Here is a 23322-nt window from a genome sequence, read left to right as displayed (position 1 = left end):
ATTCTAATAGGAAAGAATTTAAAATTAAATAGAGCATGACAATATTATATTTCTACAAACTACTCATAGATCCAAACATGTTTCAAAACATCTGATATGCATGAAAAATGAACAGCATCCAGCAAGCTTTAGGACTTGGTACTGGTCTTGCTGGTACAGCACCAGCCTCTAGTGGATTTCCTACCTAATTGGTAATTACATTGCACCTGCTGTGTGGGAAGTGTGCTCGGTCCGGCAACTCACCAGCTTGGCTGTTGTCAACGTCCCCGAACCTGTCTTGCGGTTGCGGTTCTTCTTTCTGGACTCGCTCGGAAAGGAAAAAATCTCCAAGTCCACCCAGAAACGTGGTAGGACAAAATGACCTCGAAAAGTCTCTTTTAAAAGGCATCAAAGCGCTTGAGTTATATCACCCGACCTTAAGCTTCAAAGAGTTTGCATTTGAATTCGATTCAATTATTTGGAGATATTTGCATAACCGTCGCTCCAGATCACGCAATAAACCGATGGGCCTTCTAAAAGACTCGCTATGTGTTCATTTAGTGAAGGAAGGGACCGCAAAGTTCCAAGTTTAAACGAGTAGCAACAGCTAGCTAGCTCTAGCTTCAGTGCTAACTGCTAACGCGCCACCCGCCCCACATGTATTTTAGGCTAACCGATTCACTTTATGTCAACTTGTGACAATTTCATCTGAAATCATCTTTTAGCCGGTAGCGGTTTATTTGTGTCCTCGATAAGTCTGAATTATTTAGCTTGCTTAACAATTCGGCAAAGCCATGACATTTCCCCTCTCAAATAGAGCATTACTTTTAAAAGTGAAAACATCCATTTAAACAGGTCGTTTCGTAGTCAAATGCTATTTTATTGTTAAAACCACTGACAACATTAATTTCAGTTACACTGTAAGTCGTTATAGCCTGAGAGTATGCCTATTTTTGATATTTTTCCCCGTAGTGGGGGCCATTTTGGCTCCAGTGTCAATAACACCACAAATACTCGAGACACGTAATATGGCAATTATTTTGTTCACCTCTAAACCTACTGGATACACGCTAAGCCATTACGGCAATTGTCCATTCCTTTCCGAAATGAGTTTACACAGTCCCTTTTCACCTCTTACAATGGACACTTTTGTCTTGTTTCGATGCTGCATAGTTTTGAGCCGTCATGGCGTTCGTCCATTTACCACGTAGCGCGTTGACGCGAAGTTTCCACATCGTTGTTGTCCAAAAAACAAACAAACTGTTACATATCCTGTTTTTCGGACTCGTATTTCCTTTTTAGATTATTTCATAACAACGAGAGACTAGCACAAATGTATGCTTCTTACGTTTGATAACGTTGCTCTTTTAAGACGCACGTAATAACAAACGACAAAGTGTGACAACATTGGACGTCGCTTCATGAAAATATTGACGCAGCACACCGTCAAAGACGTTCTTTTTATTTATTTTTGGTCTATGTTAAAGTACAGTACAGTAATGGCGGTTGTTTCTCGTAACTAGGGAAAAGAAAAGAGGAACGAAATATGTTACTTTTATAAATTACTAATATGGAGAATAGGAATGAATATTTGAGAAGATAGTGTTCAATTATTGGGTCAAATTAAGTGTAAGGTCTATAAAATGCAGTCGTTAAAACACACCCTTGAAATATTATAAGTTGTGGGAAGAAAATTCTGGTAAAACCTGACATTTCTATATCTTTAAATCTATAAATCATCTCTTTCACGTTCAAGGTTCAAAAATTAATTCGTTTTTGGAGTCTTCTGCCATACTTCGACATTATTATTTATACACAAATAGCTAACACTTTCATGGTGTATCTTTAAATACCATTTAGATCATTTAAAAATGTTTTTAACAACTTTATTTTCTATCAGTTATCGTCACTGCCGTGTCATAACAAAATATTCCAATAGGGGCGCTACAGTCACATAGTCCAACAAAAGTATTGCAAGCAGATGGGTAATTTAATAACACTATGTTAAATTAATTATGATGCATTAAAGACAGTAAGCAAGAGGGAATTAATTCAAATCTTAAAAATGTTATCATTTAAAAAAAATGATAAAAATCAGTTCATTTCTTCAATGTATTTTTTTAATGTTTTTCTGTTTTAAGGACAAATTGATGTCATTGGAATTGCAATGCGTTGATTAGTTACACCGTTAGGAGCAAATAAGAATAAAAGAAACGATTTTAGAAGCTTTTAAGACGTGCGCAGGTGCAACGCCGGATGTTGTGGTGAAGTAAAACCAAAGTTTAAACGCCACGGTTTCGTCACTGCATTGAACCTAATATCAACGCCAACCTTTCAAAATAACAGCGTGGAGATCAGGAGATATTTAGCATGTGCAAAATAACTGTCACAAACCTATTTTCTTTATTGCCACTCAGCGTTCGGAGGCCGCCTTTGATGATAGACCCTGAAACAAAAAAAGAACAAAGGCAAAGGAAATTTAACGGACGTGTTTGAGCTGGTTTGTGGGGTTCGAATTGGGTAGAAATTGGGTAAACATTTATCGGAGTTAGTTTTTTTGTTTTTTTAGGAATGCTGGGAAGGGCTAGAATTACGGGGAAATTGCTTTTTGGAGATAAAATGTGTCTTGAGACCTTTTTTGGGGTCCCTTTTTTTTGTCTATATTTATGATAGACACATTTTCATTAGATTAGATTACATTTTATTCATCCTGTACTCGGGAGATTCACTTTGTTGCAGTAGCAAGAAGGCTAAATAAAACTGGGTGTGTGGTTAGCGCGTCGGCCTTGCAGTTCTGGAGTCGTGGGTTCGATCCCATGGTTGGTCCTCACTGTGTGGAGTTTGCACACTCCTGTTGGGCTTGTGCGGGTACTGCAGTTTCCTCCCGCACCCCCAAAATATGCTTGCTGTGCTAATAATATGCTAAATTGCCCCTAGCTATGAATAATTGTTTGTTTGTCTACTTGTGCCCCGCAATTGGCCAACCACAGATTCAGGGTGTCTCCTGAGTTCGCTGGGAGAGGCTCCAGCACCCCCCGCGACCTGGTTTAGGAAATGAATGAATAAAAGTTAGATTAGATAACTTTGTTCATCCCGGATTCGGGAAATTTCACTGTCACTTTAGCAAGAGGGTGAGAATACAGACACAGAAAAACACATTTTAGACATCAATAACTAGGTCATAAATAAGTAAATAAAATATAAGCGTGTTGCATGAGAGATATATATGTATATATACATACATACACATATATACATATATGTGTATGTGTATATACCCACATATTACCCACATACATACCTTTAACGCCATACTCTGTTTTGGAATGCAGGGTCTCGTTCCGGCCGGCGTTGGCGTCGGTGGCCACGCCCTCGCTGACCTCCCGCCAGGACACGTCCACACCAGCGTCTTGTGAGTACACTCTTGGGGCCTTATAAAGCTCTGTAATTTTGAAGAACATCTTCTTGTATTTAACTCCCCGGGAATTGGCTCCAGCACCCCCCGAGAACTTTGTAAGGATAAAGCGGTTCAGAAAATGAATGAATATTCTGCCTTCTTTTTCATTTGAATGAATTGCCATTGGCTGGCCACCCATTCAGGGTGTGCTCCACCCAAGTCAGCTGGGATTGACTCCAGCACCCCCACACGACCCTCGTGAGGATAAAGCGGTTCAGAAAATGAATGAATGAATACTTTCAAGTGCACCCTATACAGTACTTAAATGCGCTTTATTCCATATTTGGAGAATTACTGCCCCCAACCAAAAGGGGGCGCCAAATATCAACACCGTTTATTAAATAGCCGTGCTTTAGGTGAATGTAACGAATTGTATTAAAGGCGTACATGGTATCGTATAAAATAGAGCGCAGGCCGTTGAATCGGCAATTATCGGACATTTGGAGAATTACTGCCTCCAACCAAAAGATGGCGCCAAATAACAAAATCATTTGTTAAATTGCCGTGCTTTTGGTGAATTAACTAAAAGTGTACATAATATCGGATATAATAACTCGCAGGCCCTTGAATCGACAAATGACAGACAGCGGGAAGGCATTATCGTACATTTGGAGAATGACTACCTCCAACCAAAAGGGGGCGCCACATCCGGCCATTGAACCTATATAGACACCCCCCCCCCAATAAAGAGAATCCACTCCACGCGTTCTTCAGACGCAGCTCTCGGATTTCCCGCTAACATGCTCGCCGCAGTCCTCGTCCTCGTCCTGCTTCAAACAGAAGGTGAGGAACCAGAATCACGCAAAACAAAAACCAAGGCGCTTGGCCTCAACCTCCGCGCGTCCGTCCCACCTGACAGCGACGCCGTCGGACGGCGTGACGGTTCACCAAACGCCGCGGGACGTGATCAAGAGCCTCGGGGACGACAGCGTGGAGGAGATTGAGTGCTCGCTCGACGTCTCGTTTTACGACATCTTGTGGTATAAACAAGACCGGCTGGGCGTCACGGTGCTCCTGGGCAAAGACACCATTTTTTGGAAAACTTACCCCGAGGAGGACTTCCTGGGGAAGGTGGACTTTAGCGGAGACTCCCGATGGCGCTCCAGCCTGATCATCAGGAACTTGAATTTGAACGATAGCGCCGTGTACCTCTGCGGGACCACCACGGTGCTGCGGATTGGCCCAGCAGTCGTCACAAAACGAGCCAGCTTTATCGTCGCTTGGTATCAAAAGCCGCACCTGCGCCGTCGACGTGCTTCGTTTCGGGGAAAAAAAATGCCACAAAAACTGCCACAAAATGGTGGATCAGTCCTACTTGATCAGTGATTCGTCACATGGTGCGCACATCTGTGTGGGTGTGTCTGGGAGATTCATTCATTTATTTTCTGAACCGCTTTGTCCTCATTAGGGTCGTGGTGGGGGTGCTGGAGCCTATCCCAGCTGACTTTGGCGGGAGACCCTGAATCGGTGGCCAGCCAATGAGACAAATAACCAATCACTCAAAGCTAGGGGCCATTTAGAGCGTCCAATCAGCCTACCGTGTATAATTTTGGAATGTGGGAGGAAAACGGAGTACCCGGAGAAAACCCACGCAGCCCCAGGGAGAACATGCAAACGCCACAAAGGTGGACCCACCTGGATTTGTGTGTGGAAGATGATTTATTCATTCATTTTTTGGGGAACCGCTTATCCTCACAAGGGTCGTGGGGGTGCTGGAGCTAATCCTAGCTAACTACGGGCTCCGACGGCCATCCAATCAAAGGACAAAAAAAACAACAATTTGTTGCAAGGCGCAATTTAGCATATACTTAGCATAGCAAATAGCAAGCATGTTTTTTGGGATGTGTTTAAATGAAATTTGAAATACAGTCAATCGTGAGACCTTATTGTCAGATTTATCACTTTCAAGTCGGAATTCTTGAAATCTGAATTTTCCGACTCTAAGGGAAGAATTCAGAGAATTTTTAAAAATCGGAATTTTCGTTATATTTTAAATTAACCCTGCCCGCCTACTTTTTCCTCCACTGGAGTAATGGGAAGATTTATTTAAATGTAAAGCACCTATTTTTGTTTAAATACACAGACCATAAATAATCTGAATATGGCTGTATTTTGACTTTTAAATTCAAGGAAACATAACGTTTACAAATACCAATGGTTTATGGCTCCATCTGATAAAAAGGTTCCCGACCCCTCCACTAGGTGGCAGTGTCCGTCCTTCTTAGTTCAAAATTGGTTGGCTCCAGGTGTTGGGGGTCGTCCACGGCCAAAAACCTCAAAAGTTCTTTTTAGGAGAAGGTGTTGAAACCGTTCTTGTTGTGCAACGGGAGGTTTTCCGCCCCCCGGAACTCCTCGGCGATCTCCTCGAACGTGCGACCTTTGGTCTCGGGGAATCGAAACCAGGTAAAGGCGAAGCCCACCAGAGCCGTGACCGTGAAGAGGAGGTAGCAGTAGCCGCCCAGGACTTTCTACCGGCGGGAGGAAAAAAAAAGATGGCCAAAAAATAGGCAACGGGAAGATGAGGTCTGCCTGCCCCAGCCGCTTCGATTCGCCTTCTCGCTTACCAGTAAGGGAGGGAAGATCAGCGCCAGGAGGAACTTTCCCCCCCAGTTGAGCATGCTGGCCAAGGCCATGGCGATGGACCTGCCGGGCTGGTCGAAGAGCTCGCCGGCGACGAACCAGGAGATGGGGCCCGGGCCCACCTCGTAGGCCGAGATCAGGCAGAAGACCAGCAGGACCTGGAGGCTCCCCAGCTCGGGAACCAGGTGCTGCGTGCACAAAACCGGGTCAAACCTCCCCAGGCTCACAGTTCCGGGGTCCTGGCTTCCATCCCAAAGGGGTCCTCACTGTTTGGAGTTTGCATGTTCTCCCCAGGATTTCTCCAGGTACTCTGGTTTCCTCAAAACATGCATGCTAGGCTAGGCTAGCTGCTTGAACGCTCTGAAGTGACCCTAGCTAGGATCGGTTGTCTTTTGTCCATCCCTCCCCCTCCCGCCAAGTGCATGTAGTTAGCTGGGATAGCCTCCAGCACCCTTGCGACCCTTGTGAGGATCAGCGGTTCGGGAAAGGAATGAACGAATATTCGAGGGATGTGTACGCCTCGATACTTGGAGTCCAATTGTTCATTTTTCTTCTCAGGACCGATTCATGACGGGAATTAATTGCAGACTTATTGTTGCCCGTAGTGTCTGAGTTGGCCAGTAGTGGGCATGCACGCTGTTTTGTGTATCTGGGGTGATGAGATGTTTAGGGACGAACCAGGTGGTTGCGCAGTAATCCCTCGAATATTGCAGACAACGGCCACAAGAAGATAAAGGACTTGGACTAAAATTCCCATTAACCTGTTTTTAGGGATTTATATCAAACAAAGAGGAACTATTTTCATTGTGGATGAGTACTTCAACTTATACACATTCTACTTAGATAATATAAAAGGCCCCGCCCAAAAACAGCGCTTTCATTGACGCCCCCTGAGATTTTGCCATTAGGACAAAGAGTTCCAAACTCACCACCACGGAATCCACCACCGTCATCAGAAGGTTGCACAGGGCGATGAAAACGAAGCCGATCAAGAGAAGTCGCCTCCTTCCGGCTTTTTCCATCAGGAAGAACTGACCGTGCCAAAAAAAGAAGGATTAAATCAATTTAAAAAGTCATTATTTTTGAAGTGAGCGCGAAAACCAAATCTGGTGGACTCAACTGCCACCAACGTGAAGATGACGTTGACGGCCCCGACCCCCAAGGTCAGGTACTTGGCCTCCTCAAATTTGGTCTGGAACATTCTGGTGGAATAATTGATGATCTGCAAGACAGAAAAGGATTTAGGCTTTCAAAATAAAGGCGGTAGCCGTGTACTTGACCAGTTTGGAGATTTTTTTCTTCAACTGAAAATCATGGAAGAATAATAAAATGACTTTTTAAAACTTTTCTAGCGTGTTATTTCTTTTTATCAGGGAGTAGTTTTATTTTTTAAGTTGTCTACTAGAATATCATGTGAAAAATTTGCACGAATACAAAAAAGGATTGATAAAATAAATTCAAACTTTTTCCTACGAATTTGTCAGGGTAGTTAAAAACAGTTTGTTTTTATCCAATTTTTTTAACAGTCAAACTTGTTTTGCATTTGTTTTAAACTAATACGTTTTTTTGTATTTACTTAACATTATAATATATTTCAAATGAATCCTGAACTGGGCGTATGAGTGGTTTCGCGTGTCGGCCTCGTAGTTCTGGGTTCGATCCCAAGTCGGTCCTCGTGTGTGAAGTTTGCATCTCGTCTTTGGGCTTGCGTGGGTTTTCTCCAGGTACTCCGTTTCCTCACACATACCAAAAACATGAATGCTAGGCTAGCTGGCTAACGGTCGAAATTACCCCTAGCGACGAGTGTGATTGGTTGTTTTTGCCATTGTGGCCTGCGATTGGCTGGCCACTGGCTCGGGGTGTTCCCCGCCTGGTGCGTGTAGCTAGCTGGGGTAAGCTCCTGCACCCCCCGCAACCCTCGTTAGGATGAGTGGTTCATAAAGACTCGGTCTGGGTTGAAAAGATCTGCCATTTTGTTGAGCTAACCGTTGGTTTTAAGGCTCGTTAGCGCTTACCGCGTTGAACCCCGACAGCTGGCTGCCCAGGTTGATGCAGAGGACGATGACGATTGGCTGCCTGTAGCTCCGCTTGGTGAAAAACTCGCAGATACCCACGGACAGTTTGGCGTGAGCGGCCTCGCTTTTAATCTCCTCCAGTTCCACCAGCACCCTCTCCGGACTCCCTCGCAGTCGCAGCAAGGCTGCAAGGCAGGACGGTCACATTGCAATTAGACAAGAGAGAGAAGATTGCACGCCAAGGTTCAAATCGGGCCTTCAAACGAGTCTTTTGTCTTTTAAAGTCCCGCTAACACACTCGTTAAAACAGGGGTCGGGAACCTTTTTGAAACAGAGAGACATAAGCAATTCCTATTTTCAAATGTTATTTCTTTGAGAGCCATACTCAGAATTTAAGTGTAAAAATGTGAAAATGAGATGTGACTTTTTGGGGGTCATTTGACCACTTTTAAAGTACTAAATGAATTCATTTGACAGCACTGTTGCGCAGTTGCTAACCAATGAAAATATGCATGCAGAAAAGTCTAATAAAAATATAATTTAAAAAAAAAAAGATTAAAGTTAGAGGTACTGTCAACGCCATAGTGCCGACGTGACGCTCCTATTGGTGCATTCGGGACTCGGCTCTGTCACCAGCGGTTTAAATACATATTTTACCTCACAGGTTAGCGAAGAGCCACATGCACCCATCAGAAAAGCCACATATGGCTCCCGAGCCATAGGTTCCCTACCCCTGCGTTAAACGATAGAATAATCCTCTAAAGGGGTATTTAGGACTGGTGCAGATCCATAAGTGTCGAAATTGGGCAATAAAGATCATTTTTGTGATCGTTTGCCTCCGCATAGTTGAAACCGACGACTCGGTCAAAGCCCGAGGATTCCGGCCTAGGGCGTACGACTCGGAGGAAAACCGTCATGGAGACTCGTTGTCTTTATCGTGCGACGAGTCGCAATCTGTGGAATTCACCAAAGTACCTCCCCATGTGAAACCAGGACTTGGAGCAAAAGTCACGGATTGAAACTCGGGTTAGGCTTTGGTGTCCCAGATGAGGTCTTACCGGCGTCGGCTTTACTCTCCTGGCCCTTGTGGATGAGCAGGTAGCGAGGACTCTCGGGGCAGAACGGCATGACCAGGTACTGCGCCAGTGCCGGGACCAGGGACAGGGACAACATCACGGACCAGAGTTTCTCCGTTCCCAGCATGGTCTCCAGTCCGGACACCTGTAAAAAAAAAAAAAAAAAAAGGGGCCCCCGTCAAACCCGGGGACCCGTTGGCCAGCATCTCCGGCGGTCCTCACCATCCCCAGCAAGATCCCCGAGGCGAAGGCCACCTGGTTGAGGGTGGCGAAGGCGCCCCTCAGTAAGGTGGGCGACACCTCTTGAATGTAGAGTGGATTCAGGCTCATGACCAGGCCGCAGAAGAGACCGAAGAGCAGCCTGCCCAGGATCAGGGCTTCGAAGGCCTCCATGGTCTTGGAGGCCACCATCAGGCCCGCCCCCAACATGGACAAGCAGTTGACGATCAGGATGGAGTTGCGCCTAAAGAGAGAGGGGAGGACCGGACCGTTAGAATTTTCAGGTCTTGGTCTTTGGAGATCTTGGTCACAGTCTTGAGATTAACTTGGGCCGTGTTCACACTGGGAAACCCTACAGTTGGCTTTCTTTGGTCCAGATTTTGGGTTCCTTTCAAAAAACGTTTGGATTACTCATTGGTCTACGTTGAAGCCTGGCTCATGTTCGCTAAGGTTCTGCTGACCAGAGACTGTGATGGTGACCGAACAATATTTGAAGTGACGGAAGACTGTTCCTTGATAAAATGTGTTTGAGTCCAGAATGGGATGGAACCAGTTCTATACGCAATGTTTCACATCGGAGATCCAATAGAAGCGTTTTGTTACTCTCGGCCAGAACGTTTTTGTTCATTTAAAAGTCATAATACATGAAAATGTCATGTATTTTTTTTTGTCATTTCACCACTTTTAGAGTATAAAAAGTCTGAATTGTGTTAACAACATTAGATTAGATAACTTAGCCAAAGGGTGTCAAACCCGGGTTGGTTCGTGGGCCACATTAACGTGAAATGCCATTTCATGTGGGCCGGACCATTTTAGATATAATATTTAGATATATTTTTTTATAAATAGATTAAAAGAACTGGATTAAAAGCCCTGAATATTCAGTTTTGTATAGCTCTAAAACAATGTTTAGTTTAGCTTTTTTATATATTTTTAGATTTTACAAAATGATTTTTGAACTAAAAACAGAAAAAATGGATTAAAAAAATGACAATGATTGATTTAAAAGGGGGAAAATCTGGAAATTTAATATACATCTATACTCTTCATTTTAATTTGATCCTAAAACAGAAAGTTGGCACTCATGATTGACTTTCCCGGGCCACACAAAATGATGCGGCGGGCCAGATTTGGCCCCCGGGCCGCCACTTTGACACGTGACTTAGACTTTCACTGTCACAGTAGCAAGAGGGTGAGACTACAGACACAGGAAAACCCATACCTGTCAACCTCTGCCGATAACTGCCCTTATAAATGATTATGATTCCCCTTACAAACCCCCCAAAAACTTACAAACACCGTACGACTCGTACGGTGTTTGTAAGGTTTTTGGGGGGTTTGTAAGGGGAATCATAATCATTTATAAGGGCAGTTATTGGCAGAGGTTGACAGGTATGTAAATAGGTCTAAAATAAGTTCATAAATAAATGAATAAATTGTGAAGCTGTTGCTACGACGTTTAATCCTCACCGTCCAAAAGAGTCGGCCAGGTATTTGACGCCCAGGCAGCCCAGCAGGGCGCCCAAGTCCTTGATACTGACCGAGACGGACCATAACATGGTGAGGCTGTGTTCTGACATGGTCTGGTTATGTCTGTCCTTCCAGGTCTGGTTGAAGAACTCCTCGATGATCTGAAAAGGGCCAGCCCGCCGTCATTCCCGCTCACCCCCGCTCGCCGGACGGACGGAAACGGGCTCACCTTGGCCGGGGCGTTGACGTTCCCCGTGTGGTAGCCCACCTGCAGCGAGCCCAAAATGGCCGCCGCCACCGAGGTCACCAGCCAGGCCGTCAGGTGGCACTGCAACGCACGGTAAGAGAACCGTGAGTGCGCCGTCCGTACGTACGCATTCCGAGAGGTCAGAGGCCGCGGCGGCAAGTATTTTCGCACGCCGCTAACAAGTTCAGGCGGATCCGCGCCATGCCCGTGTTAGCGTTGCGCTCTTCACGTGGGTCGGGGGGGGGGGGAGACAAACCTCCTGCGTGGCCATTTGTCAGCGTCAGATGCACTTTGTCTTTCCTCCCAAGGCTCGCGATGCATTTAGTGGCTGCTGAAGACAAACACAAGCTCACGATTGGTCGTGGCGTAGAAACGAGGAGGCCAAAACTGGTACACGGTCGATTGGTCGCCGGTCTTTTGGTCGCCCGGAAGGTTATTGATAATGACCATTTAAATGGTTGCTCAAATTCCCTAAATACAAACTGCAAATGAATATTTAGTCATACTTAATGCCCTAGTCATTATTAGGCTAAAGAAAAGCTCCAAATTTCCTGGACTTTTATTGTTTTTTGTTGGAGAACTTGTTAAGACCGACTGACTGACGTCGCTTCTTAAAGGGACAACGCATGTACATACAAACTCTTATACACTCGTACGTGGGCTCAGTGAAACAGCTCATGGCCATTGTTGGCTTTTATTCATGCGTAGACCGTCTTGTTTACCTTGTTTTGTCGCTGCTCTTTTGGTCGTCGGTCTTTTGGTCGCCCGTTGTTTGGGTCCGGGCGACCAAAAGACCGGCAACCAAAAGACTGGCAACCAAAAGACCGGCGACGAATCGACCGCACACGGCCAAAACTAGCCCACGTTAGCTTAAATTGGCTTTAAAAAGACGGCTGCAAATCTTCACCGACCCTTGAACTTGACCCGTTTTTTTAAACGCTCATTTTTAAAACCCCACCTTGAAGAACTAAATCATTATTCCTATTAATTTATTTATATATTTATTTATTTATTAATGACCTATTTGTTTATGTCTAAATGGTCTTTTCCTGTGTCTGTAGTCGCACCCTCTTGCAACTAAGACAATGAAATTTCCCAAATGCGGGATGATTAAAGTAATCTAATCTAGTTGAAAATTTGAAGGATAAAAGCCATCTTGAATGTTTTCCCTCAAAACTAAAATAGCTTCAACTAACCTTCCTAACATAAACATTAATTACAATAAATAACACCAGCTTGAAAAGCTCATTTTAAATCCCGAGTCACGTCCCAAAGCCCAAACCGAAACCCCGCCACCATCTTAAAACTCCGACCCAAGTTTCCGAGCCCAAAACCCTCAGCTAAAACCTCCATCAAGGAACAAAAAAACTCTTGTCCTTCCTTAAAATCCCGCAATCCACTCGTCCCGTGGGCCGAAATAAGATTCCCCGAAGTAATTATGACGGAAGACGTACCTTAATCATGGAGCTGGATCACCTGTAAGCGGATCCCATCCTCGTCCCCGTGCGATTGGACGGCAAATACATCCTCGTCTGCAAGCACACATTTAGAAAAACACACCTACCGGACCAGTTTGCCGACGGATCGAGTCACACGCACCCGCTGAATTTGTGGACCGTGTGATAAAAAAATACCAGCCTTGGGCCTCAAACAGTCAACACCCCCCCCCCCCCCCCCCCCCCCCCCCCGCCAACCTTCCCGCTTTATGGGCCGACCCGGGACGGGTCTACGGTCCCGGCGACCGCGCGACAACACGTGCGTGGCGGTTTGCTATCGCCGCGCAGATGCCACCGGCAAGATTATTTACGGCGCCTCCTTCAAAGAATGAAAAATGCTGACGCCAGAATGAGCGGAATGAATTCATCGGAGGCCGGTGCTAATTGGCCGAAGACGACTGATGTTTTGAAAGCCCGCTTGACACACGGGAGGAGCGGAGAAATCACAATGCGAGTGGAAGTACGAAGAAAAAGACTAAAGGGAATGAAAGAGGAAGATTCCAGGACGTCTGCTTTGCTTCTTAGGGACCTGGACCAAGTACACGGACGGCTAGAAGCGCTAACGCTGCATTTCCTGGAAAAGTGGCCTATGCGGATGAAGGAAGAACCAAACGTGGACACTTGTTATGATCAACTGTGGAATTTCTCCTTTTAAAAATGAGACAATTTGGGAGGACTTTCTCTACGCCTCTCGGCACAGAAAAATGCGTGTGCGGTCGTTTGGTGTCGGTCTTTTGGTCGCCAGACTTTTGGTCGCCGTCTTTTGGTCGCCCGGACCGCAACAACGGGCGACCAAAAGACCGGCGACCAAAAGACCGGCGACAAAACAAGGTAAAACAACACGGTCTCCGCATCAATAAAAGCCAACAATTGCCATGAGCAGTTTCATGAGTGTATAAGAGTTTGTATGTACATGCGTTGTCCCTTTAAGAAGCCACGTCAGTTCGTCAGGGTCTTAACAAGTTCTCCAACAAAAAACAATCAAAGTCCGGGAAATTTGGAGCTTTTCTTTAGCCTAATAATGACTAGGGCATTAAGCATGACTAAATAATAATTCACAGTTTGTATTTAGGGAATTTGAGCAACCATTTAAATGGTAATTATCAATAACCTTCCGGGCGACCAAAAGACCGGCGACCAAACGACCGAGTACCGAAAAATGCTAACCGACTCCGCGTAGGCTTTAAAAAAAACACGTCAAGATGAGATGAATGCCGCCGCAAACTCTGTTCGCCACCTGCGCCAAACCATGGCGTGTCTGGAAGATGAACTCTGACCTCCCGCCGGGCCCCGTGAACTGGGTGACCCCTGGGCGGGTTCGAACCCGGACTAAATGTGCTGTTAATGGCCCTTTGCAATTACTCCTCACGGCACCCCATGTGCTTTTTTAAGCGTTTCAATGCGCACGCCAGACCACCACAGCTGACTTGACGAGCAGAAAATGAACACAGAATTTTGAAAATAAAGAGAATTTAGGAGAAATCCTCTTACTAGTTATTTGAAAAATATGGAAAAAGTATTCGAACAAAAAGGGAAAAACGTGAGCTCGTCAAAAAAACACCTACGAAATGGCAAAATTTGATTGAATTTCTTTGAGACGTACATAAATAGATCTCGCCTCCAAAATAAAAGATTCCTAGATGAGAAAGCTAATTACACAAATATTGTCCTATTAAAGAGAAAAAATAATGTGTAAATATTAGTTTAACAAGGAGAAAAATTACTGCTACAAAAATAAGCGCATCCAACGATTTGGAAAAATAGCAAAAGAAAGTCACAAACTATTTGCAGAAGACAAAAACAGCCACAAAACTAAAAGACTAAATGAAGATTTTACCTGATTGGCTCATTAAACGTGCACAAAACTGCAGGGAGACAAAGACAATGCGGTTATTAAAAAAACATCAAGCGTATCGTGTATAAAATGTGAAATAACTCGCTCAGGGTGCCGCCATCTTACCTAGGGATGACAAACTCCACCCACTTCCTGGTTGTACTGCTCACCCGACTTCCTTTTTCAATTTGTCTTCGTGCAGGCGACATGCAATCCAGCAATCGATTTACAGACGCTCCCCTACTTACGAACATTCGAGTTACGAACAACGGTACATACGAACATGTCTGCAAATTGCATTTATGTCGAAAAATGTTCGTAAGTTCGTATTGCGCGCCTTTTTCCGTGTAGTGCTTCTTTTCGCCGCTAATACCGACGACGCCTGGCGCTGTAAGCGCTCAGCTCACCCAGCATCTACCTTCCTCTGCCCAGTTCGTTGCAATGCAGAAGTGCGTGAACGTATCTCCAATGCGCAAAGAACCTTTTTCATTTGTATCATTAAATATCTCGTGCATCCATTATTGAATATGGTTGGTGAAAAGCGAAAGGCTTCTATTGAGGGAGGTGCAAGGAAGAGGCAAGCCATTTCATTTGAAACGAGTGGCAATAATAACGAAGCTTGATGCGCGTGAGAGTGGTGAGCGTTGCACGTGAATACAACTTGAATGGTTCGACCGTCAGTACCATTTATAAACAGAAAGATCGAGCAGCAGGACCCAAATATTGAACGTTGCACAAAGTTTGCAAATCAATTGAATGATGCCATACAGTGCTACCGGATCATTTATGATGAAAAAAAAGAAAACTGCAATTGTCATTAGATAGCTTCTTTCGGCCACTTTCTAGTAAATCTCTCTCTCTCTCTATAATGTATACAGTACTGTATGTATTCTCTGCATTTTATAAAAAAAAAAAAATTCAGTACAAACCAATGTATGTTACTTATACAAGCCTTAAACATACAAATGCACTTATATAAACCTTCAATATACTTATATAGGCCTTAAACATAAATTATAATACAAAATATAGCACTGAGCAACTTCCGAACAAATTCAACTTATGAACAATCGCTCGGAACCGAACTCGTTCGTAAGTAGGGGAGCGTCTGTATCGTTTCTCAAAAATACCACGTCACTTTAATTATTGTTCTCAAGATTTTCCCTTCAAAGTAAGACATATGTACTCCCCATTAAAACCATCAATATAGAGCTGAAAATTGTGAATCAGGAAGCGTTTTATACGAGACAAATGGTCAAATTCAACCATTTTAAGGCAGTTTTAAGGGTGAGGCTTATACGCGGAGGAGGCTAATATGCGAGAAAATATGTTATTTTAGGGATAAACTATTTTTCAGCTCTCCGTTGGATCTAAAAGTGGAAAAGGCGTCCATTCTTTTACACGCTCCAATTTTAGTCTGTCAAAGTACTTTGAAAAATATTTCCAAAATGTCGTCAGACTTGGAAACCAACCAGCTATTTATTAGCATTAGCTTGCGCCGGAGTTCTGTGGCGAATCGAAGTTCGATAAATAAAGCGGACTTGACGCGGGGTCGCCAGCTCCCCATTCCGGTCCAAGTCTGTCATCGGCCAATGGCGTGTGCTTTTCAAGCGGCCGCCGCGTCCAATGCGCCACATGTGGCGGACTGGACAGATGGAGCGCAGCTGGCGTCCCAGTTCGGACCGCACCCCTCGCCGTCCCACAAAACACAGCGCGTCTTTGTCGGCGTGGGGGGGGGGGGGGGGGGGGGGGGCCTTGGCGGATGGAAGCCATTAACCTTGATTGTGAGATTGTACCTTTTTTAATTGCCTTTCAGCTTCAAACGCAAAAGCCGCAACGGTCGGAGAATCCAACAACTGGATTTGCGGCTCAACTTTTCAAGATGAAAACGGGGTCTTCCACATCCAAAATGGCTGCTTGGAAGACAAGCATCTTTTCAGGTAAGGCTTTTTCAGACTTGTTTTTTGTTGGGAGAATTGTTCATAATAGGCATTTCAGCCAAAGGCTATTTTTGCTACCGTATTTTCTCGCATGTAGGCCCAAATTTGTCGCTCAAAAAATGATGACTGAATCGAGGGTACGGCTTATATGCGCATAAATAGACTAAACACGAAATAACGCAAGATAATGCGGCCGATACGATTATTTCTTTCAAAATAGAGGAAAGATAAACAGATAAAAGGCTAAACAAAATTAATTTTAACGTCTGAGTGAAATTTAGGCCCAAATTTGTCGCTCAAAAAATGATGACTGAATCGAGGGTAAGGCTTATATGCGCATAAATAGACTAAACACGAAATAACGCAAGATAATGCGGCCGATACAATTATTTCTTTCAAAATAGACAAAAGATAAACAGATAAAAGGCTTAATGAAATTAATTTTAACATATACGAATGAAATTTAAGAAAAAAACGTTTCTTGCAAAAAAGGCACAAAAACTGTTATTTGTGCCTGCCATTGCTCGCTCAGGGCGCCGCCATCTTAACTTTTACTGGTAATTAAACTAGACCGCTATGGACACACTTCCTAGTTGTACCGCTCACACGACTTCCTTTTTCAATTTGTCTACGTGCAGGCCGTAACACCCTTTAAGAATATGCAATCTAGCAATAAATTCATAAATCTCAGAAATAGCACGTGACTTTGATGATTTTTCTAAAGAATTTCTCTTATAGGTAACACGTTTGTACTCCCTATTAAAATTGCGAGTCAGGGGGCCGTTTATACGCGAGAAATTGTCAAATTCAACCATTTTAAGGCAGTTTTAAAGGGTACGGCTTTTTCAGAGGCGGCTAATATGCCAGAAAATACGGTAACGCCGGCCACCTGATCTAACTAACATGTTCTGTTCTTGTCCACAGATGACAGACATTTTGGGAGTTTGCCAGGGAAAGAAAAGTGGCCTCCCGTGAGCAATCTTGTCTTCGGGAAGACGACGCTCTTCGAATTAGCGCTGATTGCGCCGGCCGGTCTGGAAACACTCGGCGGACGCCTTCAAATTAAGATTCCAAAAGGTTGGCACGAAAAAACTCACACCAGGCGGCTCTTTTTGTGTTGTAATGACTTTTTATTATGGTCAACTTTAGATGGAGTTACAGACAAAAGACGGATCTCCAAAGCATCGCCGACGTCTCCATGGAATCGCAGTACGTGCAAATTTTAATGTTCACATTCTGGATTGTTGTTTTCCTTCAGATTTCTGTACCAAGTCCATTTTCAGAACTCCGTTTAAGTAAGTCAATATTTGTAACTGTTCAGTGCTTAACTTTTCAAGATTTGCGAAGAAACATAGTGTAGAATACCTCCATAATAGAAAAAAAACTATGTAAATATTTTTAAAAAAGCAAATACTACAGTGATGGTTCCCCATGAATAATTGCTATAATCTGATAAAGCCTTTTTGTTTTTCTCCCAATTTCTCCAGCCTAAATTGTCACTTATAGGAATTTTTTTATCTCTTTCCAGTGCAACGGGATCCATTCGACGTCAAGAGTCACCGTTGAAATCTCACACGCGTCCATCGTTGGATGGGCAATAACAAAAATGCTCAAAATCCCTAAAACTCTTAAGGTAAGTTTGAACCGTTTTGACAAAAAATCTGCTTTTTTTTCTCCCCTTAGGCCAAGCTCTTTACTCCCAAATTTCACAACGGACTAAAAAGGACGCATTCCGCCCATCCCCAAGTGCCTTTGAGCCTTTTAAGCGCCCACTTAACGTACGTATTCTCCCACTCTATTTATCAGTTGCGTCAAAACCACCAACAATCCAAAGTATGAAGGTAAAATGTCAACAATGAGAAGGAAAAGTGCAAATGTTTTTTTTTCACGTTTGTGTATTAGTCTGTAGGAAAAGTTATTTACTCTCTGACTTGTCTTTTTTTTGTTTCTTTTCAGCACGACGGCGGCGGCGGCGGCGGCGTGGCCTTCCTCCCGTTCTCCATCGCCTCTCACGCCGGGCGACCTGCGAACACGAGACGCAAACAATGTCAACCGTCACCAATACAGGAGAATTAGCCACCCAATCTGGCAACGCGGCGGCAACTGAACATGGTAGGAGGACACTTTTATCAGTTTTTTTTCTTTCAAGCTAATTAACATGCACATAAATCACAAAAGTCATTTCCTGCTAACCCTCCGTTCATTTCTGACCAGGGTGGCCATTTTCTCCGCCAAGTTGACCCTGAGAAATTTTCCTGGCCTTTGGGTTATTGCCATACATATAAATAAAAGTCCATCTAAATTGCTTTCCATGTTAGTCACCCAATCTGGCAACGCTGCGGCAACTGAATACTTTTATTAGTTTGACTTGTATTCCTCAATGGTGCCTTCTTAATAGGTCGTGTGCATCTTTTTATGCAAAAGACAGTTTGCTCAGCGTACACTTACAACGGGAACAGGTTTGTCTTTGGTTAAGTTGAATTATTCATCGGGCCGCTTTATTAATATGGAAAGCAATTTAGAGTGACTTTTGTTTATTTGTATGGCAATAACCCAAAGGCCAGGCAAATTTCTCAGGGTCAATTTGGCGGAGAAAATGACCGCCCTGGTCAAAAATGAACGGTTTGAAGACGGAGGGTTGGCAGTTAATGAATGACTTTTGTGCGTGTCAATTGGGTTGAAAGAGAAAACTCTTAGCTAAGGGTGATTGGTTAAAGTAGTAGAATGAGTTAGTGACTCTTACCAAAGACTTTTGTTCCTTGCCTCGTCCCGTTGTTGCCGTTTGCCGTCGAGCCTGTCAAAGTCAAAAGTCACAAGTCAATCCATTGAAATGCAAAACATGTTTTTTTTTAGATTTGTGATGAAAAATGGTTACTGAGACGAGAGTCATTTTAGCCTACTTCATTAAAGAGCGCTAAAAATGACTCTATGCATTGTGTCTGTGTGTTATTGACTTTTGTTGTTTTTTTTTTTTTACCGTTTTTAGCAACTCCGAGGCAGCCCTGGAGCTCGGGGAGCGAGACGGCCCTGTCCTTGTTCAGGTCGCAGTAGTCGGCGAAGCGGCGGGCGCACTTCTTGGGCTTGGCTTTCTTCTTCAGGTACTTCTTGAACGGCTTCAGCTCCTTCTTGGTCACGCCGCGGTCGCCGTTGGCGTCCAGCTGCCCAAAGTACCACAGCACCGCCCGTTCTTCCAGCGTGTGGCTGGGGTCGGGCTCCGCTAACCTGCTGTTATTAAAAAAAAAATACAATTTAAACAATTACCTCAAAGTGTCTTCCTTGTTGAGAGTGGGAAGATAGATGTACATATATCGTATGTGCAACTCGTCCAGAATTCCAAGTTGTCAATTAAAGCGCATTTGACGTCGTGACCTACCTCCCACCGCCAGAGGGCGCCGGTGAGTTTATGGCTTGAACCATGTCCGTGGTCAGGGCGTCCAACAGGCTTGTCAGAAATTCCACTTTTTTCCCTTCAGGGCAGCCTGAAACAAAACAGAAAACAGAGCCAATTATAAAAAGTTCTTTTTCTTTATTATAATGGAAAACAGACAGCAAATGTTAACAGAGATAACAGCTAAATTGTGATCTAACGGGGAGAAAGAACCCACCTGTTACACTTAATTGGAAACATCTTTAGGTCGCCGTGTGTGTGACGTTGGGGGGGAACCAATCAAGATTTCATTTGGTCAAATTTAAAGGCAAAGACGTCAGGCGCGAACACAACCGTGTACTTTGTCTGAGCTAAATGAAATGCCAATGAATATTACCCATAATTCTGCCAATGAGGTGAGATCGGAAGCTCCGTGTTAGCATAGCGAAGAAAAAAACGCATTCTACACGAATCTCTGATCAGGAAAATAATAAAGCCACCCAAATGTCAACGTTAAATGTTTAAAAAAAAGAATAAAAACCTGTCAGTTCTCGGCCCTGGAACGGATCTTCGGCGTCGGAACTGCGAGAACGGGCGGCGGCGTCACATTCCGGCGTCTGATACCTGTCGAGATGCACGGGGAAGGAATGGTCAATCCCGTCTTTAGGACAAAATCCAAGAAATCCGCGTGGGACGTAGATCACCTGGTGGAAGTTCCCGGAATGGGTCGCCCGGTGTCCACCAGCACGCACCAACAGTAGCCGGTGGATTGGTGACACTGGACGGGCCGGTAGAGGACGCCGGGCCCGCAGTCCGGGACGAAGACCGCCTCGCGGGGGTTCTGCGCCGCCTCGTCCAAGGCGCTTTGTCGTTCCTGGTCGCAAGAGGGAATTTTCTCTAAAAGAAAAAAAAAAGACGACAAGAACCTGAGTCAACTCGGGCCCCGCCCACTTGCCATCCAAGATCAAATTCAATCTAAAGTGGGATTGATTTGGCTTCATCTAGCGTCAATCTCACCTTGCTTCCTGGACGTGGAGCTGTTCTGTTTGTTCTCCTTGTAAACCAACTGTTTGATCCACAGCGTCGGGGCGGTGATCTCTGAAATTACATCACATTACATTACAACTTTATTTTAATGAAATATTCAATGACAGTCAGGAGATTTGAACGCGAGTCGAGATGAGCTGCGACACCCTCCGTGACCCATATGGCATTTGTCAACATAAGGGGTTTGCAGATCATTATAGCCTAAAAAAAACATAACTCGAGTATCAGTCGCAGTTCAAGCTATGAAGAAAATAGAAAAGCGACTTATAATCCGGATAATACGGTAGATAAATGCAATACTCTCCATTTAGCATTTTAAATTTTACCATTTTTAAATTGAGGCTAGATTCGAGGAGACCCAAAAGACAAGCCGCCACGGTCCGAACGCTCACACAAAGATGGGAGGCGACCAATCACCGGCGACCATTTGCTGAAAAACTCCCATGGCCTCTTTTAGAACGTATCGGGGAAGTGTTCAAGTATTGGATTGGAAGCCCATTGGGGGACTCTCACCTTCGCCCTCGGGAGGGACCAGGGTCTCGGTGGTGGGCGTGGCCTTGGAGCCGTCGTCTGGATTGAGGGTGAGAAAGAAACGGAAAGACACTGCCATTATTGACGTTAATACAATCTACTCTCCACAAGTGTTGAATGGTTGGGATTTGCACAAGGCCCGGCCGGGGCACACACACCCACGCATACCCACGCGCACCCAAGCACACCCACGCACAAAACATAACCACCCACCCACACACACATGATTAAGCGGCTCTCGAACTAACATCAAAACAGCTTTGCATTTGAACACGGTACTTGGACGATTCGCCAAAAGACGTTTGGCCGACGGACAGTTTGCCGAACGGACGTTTCGCCAAAACGGGATTTGCGCGCTCGCCCCAACCCCGGATCGTGCGTGTACATGTTTTTCAACCTCGGCCCGCGGGCCATATATGGCCCGTTACAGGGCGTTCGGCGAACTGTCCGTCGGCCAAACGTCTTTCGGCGAATCGTCCGGTCACGCTTGAACACACTTTTTTTTTTGAAGATCAAGAAGCACACACACTCACACACTTAACATTGGAAGACCCAAGACCCCCACAACCAACAAAATTGGGTCAGTAAAGGCCGCCCCCAAGCGTCCTGGTGGTCCGGTAGAATAATTATGATGGGTGTCTATTCTGTTCATTTGAAAAAGTGCTCTCTAAAATGTGCATTACACAAAAGAAATGGAGGAATGAGATGGCGTGCATCTTACGTAACGGGGGAAATACTCACCCGGGTGCAGCTTTGGGGCATCCGGAACGTTCCTTAAGGACGCAATTCGGTCAAAAGCAAAGCACAGACAACCCGCGTCGGATTAAGTTGTCCTTTCGGTCGAGGAAACAAACCGACGGTCCTCCCATCATCGGATAAGAGAGCGGCGGAAAACGCTTATCGGCATGCCGGGGTAAAAAGGAGGAAGCCTTTCTTAAAGTCAACTCACCTTTTCGACCGGAGTTTGCCGGTCCGGGCGGTCTGTCGGTCGCCGAGCCTGTCCGGTCAGAGAGAATACAAAAAAGTCATTGGCAACCACGTTTTGGCGTTCTGGCAGAGCTGCCAAACGTCCAAAAGCGCATTTGCTAGCGGGTAAAAGAGAATTTTCAGATGTTCTGGCATGAACAAAAATAAATCTTAATATTATCTGATGCTTTTCAAAAAAAATCTTGCAAAAATAAAATCAAAAACGCAAACGGCAAATCAACCATGACCCTAAAAGGAAGTGAGCGCGCTACTTTCAAAATAATGGATAACGTCCAAAATGCTAAAGTTAAAACGGCCGGCCCAAAACCACAAATTGGAATTATTTTTTGCTGAAAAATAACAGCTCAAGTTATTGGTCGTTTTGATACAAAATGCGGATTTTGTAGTATGAAAAACGGGCGTCACAAACTACCAAAAGATTGACATTTGACAGCTCTGCGTCGGTCTTTTTGTGCTGAAATCGTGGAAAATGGTGGCATTCCGGGAAAAAAAGCGCATGTACATTATTAAAAAAGGGTCAAAATAAAACTTGAGTGCCATTATAAACGAAAAATAGAACAACAATGCTGAATAGAAACCCCCCGACTCCGCATGCTGGGGGTGACATGCTAGGTCGGTATCGGTAGGATGCGAGCAAGAGACTCAAACAGGATGTCCATTGGACGACGGAAGGACGGACGGTACTACCTGTCAGCGCGCTCGTCTCGCCGTAACTTCCCAAAAAGTCGTGGAAGTTTCCTGCAAAACGTACACATGATTGACGCCCGACACGCGGCGGGCGTGGCGGTCAACATCTGTCGCTGGCTGGAGAATGGTCGCCCGAGTACGAGAGCAGGGAAAAAAAATATTGTGCTTGAAGGGTGGGCGAAGAGACCAGAAGAAAACTGGTCAGAGGTCAACGACCTTTTTCTGAAAAATATTCCTATCTTAGGAATTGTGGGACTATCAGACAAGGAAGACGAGAGTCCGCCAACGTGGGAAAAGTGCGTGGATGCCACAACAATCTCCAGTTTCTTCTTCTCGTGGGACATGAACGTGAGGAAGATCTCATCTTTTAAAAAGGTTTTGACTTCATTT

General features: G+C 44.7%; 4 protein-coding genes across 9 annotated transcripts in view; 2 read left to right on the top strand and 2 right to left on the bottom strand.

The window, feature by feature from the left end:
• The first annotated feature begins 196 nt into the window (after positions 1 to 196).
• LOC144090179 (uncharacterized) lies at positions 197 to 17972 on the top strand. Its single transcript, XM_077621511.1, has 7 exons — positions 197 to 347; positions 3312 to 3391; positions 10932 to 11136; positions 16190 to 16313; positions 17238 to 17390; positions 17463 to 17522; positions 17842 to 17972. The coding sequence occupies exons 4-7, from the start codon at positions 16256 to 16258 to the stop codon at positions 17877 to 17879; spliced, it is 309 nt and encodes a 102-aa protein (XP_077477637.1). The 5' UTR covers positions 197 to 347; positions 3312 to 3391; positions 10932 to 11136; positions 16190 to 16255; the 3' UTR covers positions 17880 to 17972.
• On the top strand, positions 4137 to 5028 carry LOC144090176 (uncharacterized). The gene is made up of 2 exons (XM_077621508.1): positions 4137 to 4219; positions 4296 to 5028. The coding sequence occupies exons 1-2, from the start codon at positions 4177 to 4179 to the stop codon at positions 4760 to 4762; spliced, it is 510 nt and encodes a 169-aa protein (XP_077477634.1). The 5' UTR covers positions 4137 to 4176; the 3' UTR covers positions 4763 to 5028.
• Positions 5693 to 12532, bottom strand: slc2a1c (solute carrier family 2 member 1c). Its single transcript, XM_077621507.1, has 11 exons — positions 12498 to 12532; positions 11300 to 11374; positions 11026 to 11124; positions 10797 to 10957; positions 9330 to 9570; positions 9090 to 9252; positions 8032 to 8216; positions 7137 to 7238; positions 6946 to 7047; positions 6001 to 6204; positions 5693 to 5904 (listed from the first exon to the last, which is right to left on the bottom strand). Exons 2-11 carry the CDS (start codon positions 11312 to 11314, stop codon positions 5725 to 5727), a joined length of 1452 nt encoding a protein of 483 aa, XP_077477633.1. The 5' UTR covers positions 11315 to 11374; positions 12498 to 12532; the 3' UTR covers positions 5693 to 5724.
• Positions 17780 to 23322, bottom strand: part of smoc1 (SPARC related modular calcium binding 1) — a 22893-nt gene continuing 17350 nt past the window's right edge. For 2 of the 6 annotated variants that reach the window (XM_077621501.1, XM_077621502.1), the window contains exons 8-17: positions 22933 to 22983; positions 22208 to 22255; positions 21241 to 21330; positions 20698 to 20778; positions 20385 to 20577; positions 20222 to 20304; positions 19687 to 19792; positions 19291 to 19538; positions 19057 to 19107; positions 17780 to 18336 (exon numbers count right to left, since the gene is read on the bottom strand). In XM_077621501.1, coding sequence (XP_077477627.1) covers positions 18323 to 18336; positions 19057 to 19107; positions 19291 to 19538; positions 19687 to 19792; positions 20222 to 20304; positions 20385 to 20577; positions 20698 to 20778; positions 21241 to 21330; positions 22208 to 22255; positions 22933 to 22983 — 965 coding nt within the window. In that variant the 3' untranslated portion in view covers positions 17780 to 18322. Of the gene's footprint in view, positions 18337 to 19056; positions 19108 to 19290; positions 19539 to 19686; positions 19793 to 20221; positions 20305 to 20384; positions 20578 to 20697; positions 20779 to 21240; positions 21331 to 21999; positions 22032 to 22207; positions 22256 to 22932; positions 22984 to 23322 lie in introns of those variants that run through there. The other 4 variants (XM_077621503.1, XM_077621504.1, XM_077621505.1 and 1 more) reach the window with 4 other exon arrangements.

The sequence above is a fragment of the Stigmatopora argus genome, chromosome 15 (assembly GCF_051989625.1).
Source record: "Stigmatopora argus isolate UIUO_Sarg chromosome 15, RoL_Sarg_1.0, whole genome shotgun sequence".
In the NCBI taxonomy this organism is placed as follows: domain Eukaryota; kingdom Metazoa; phylum Chordata; class Actinopteri; order Syngnathiformes; family Syngnathidae; genus Stigmatopora; species Stigmatopora argus.
This window is presented reverse-complemented; position numbering and strand designations above follow the sequence as displayed.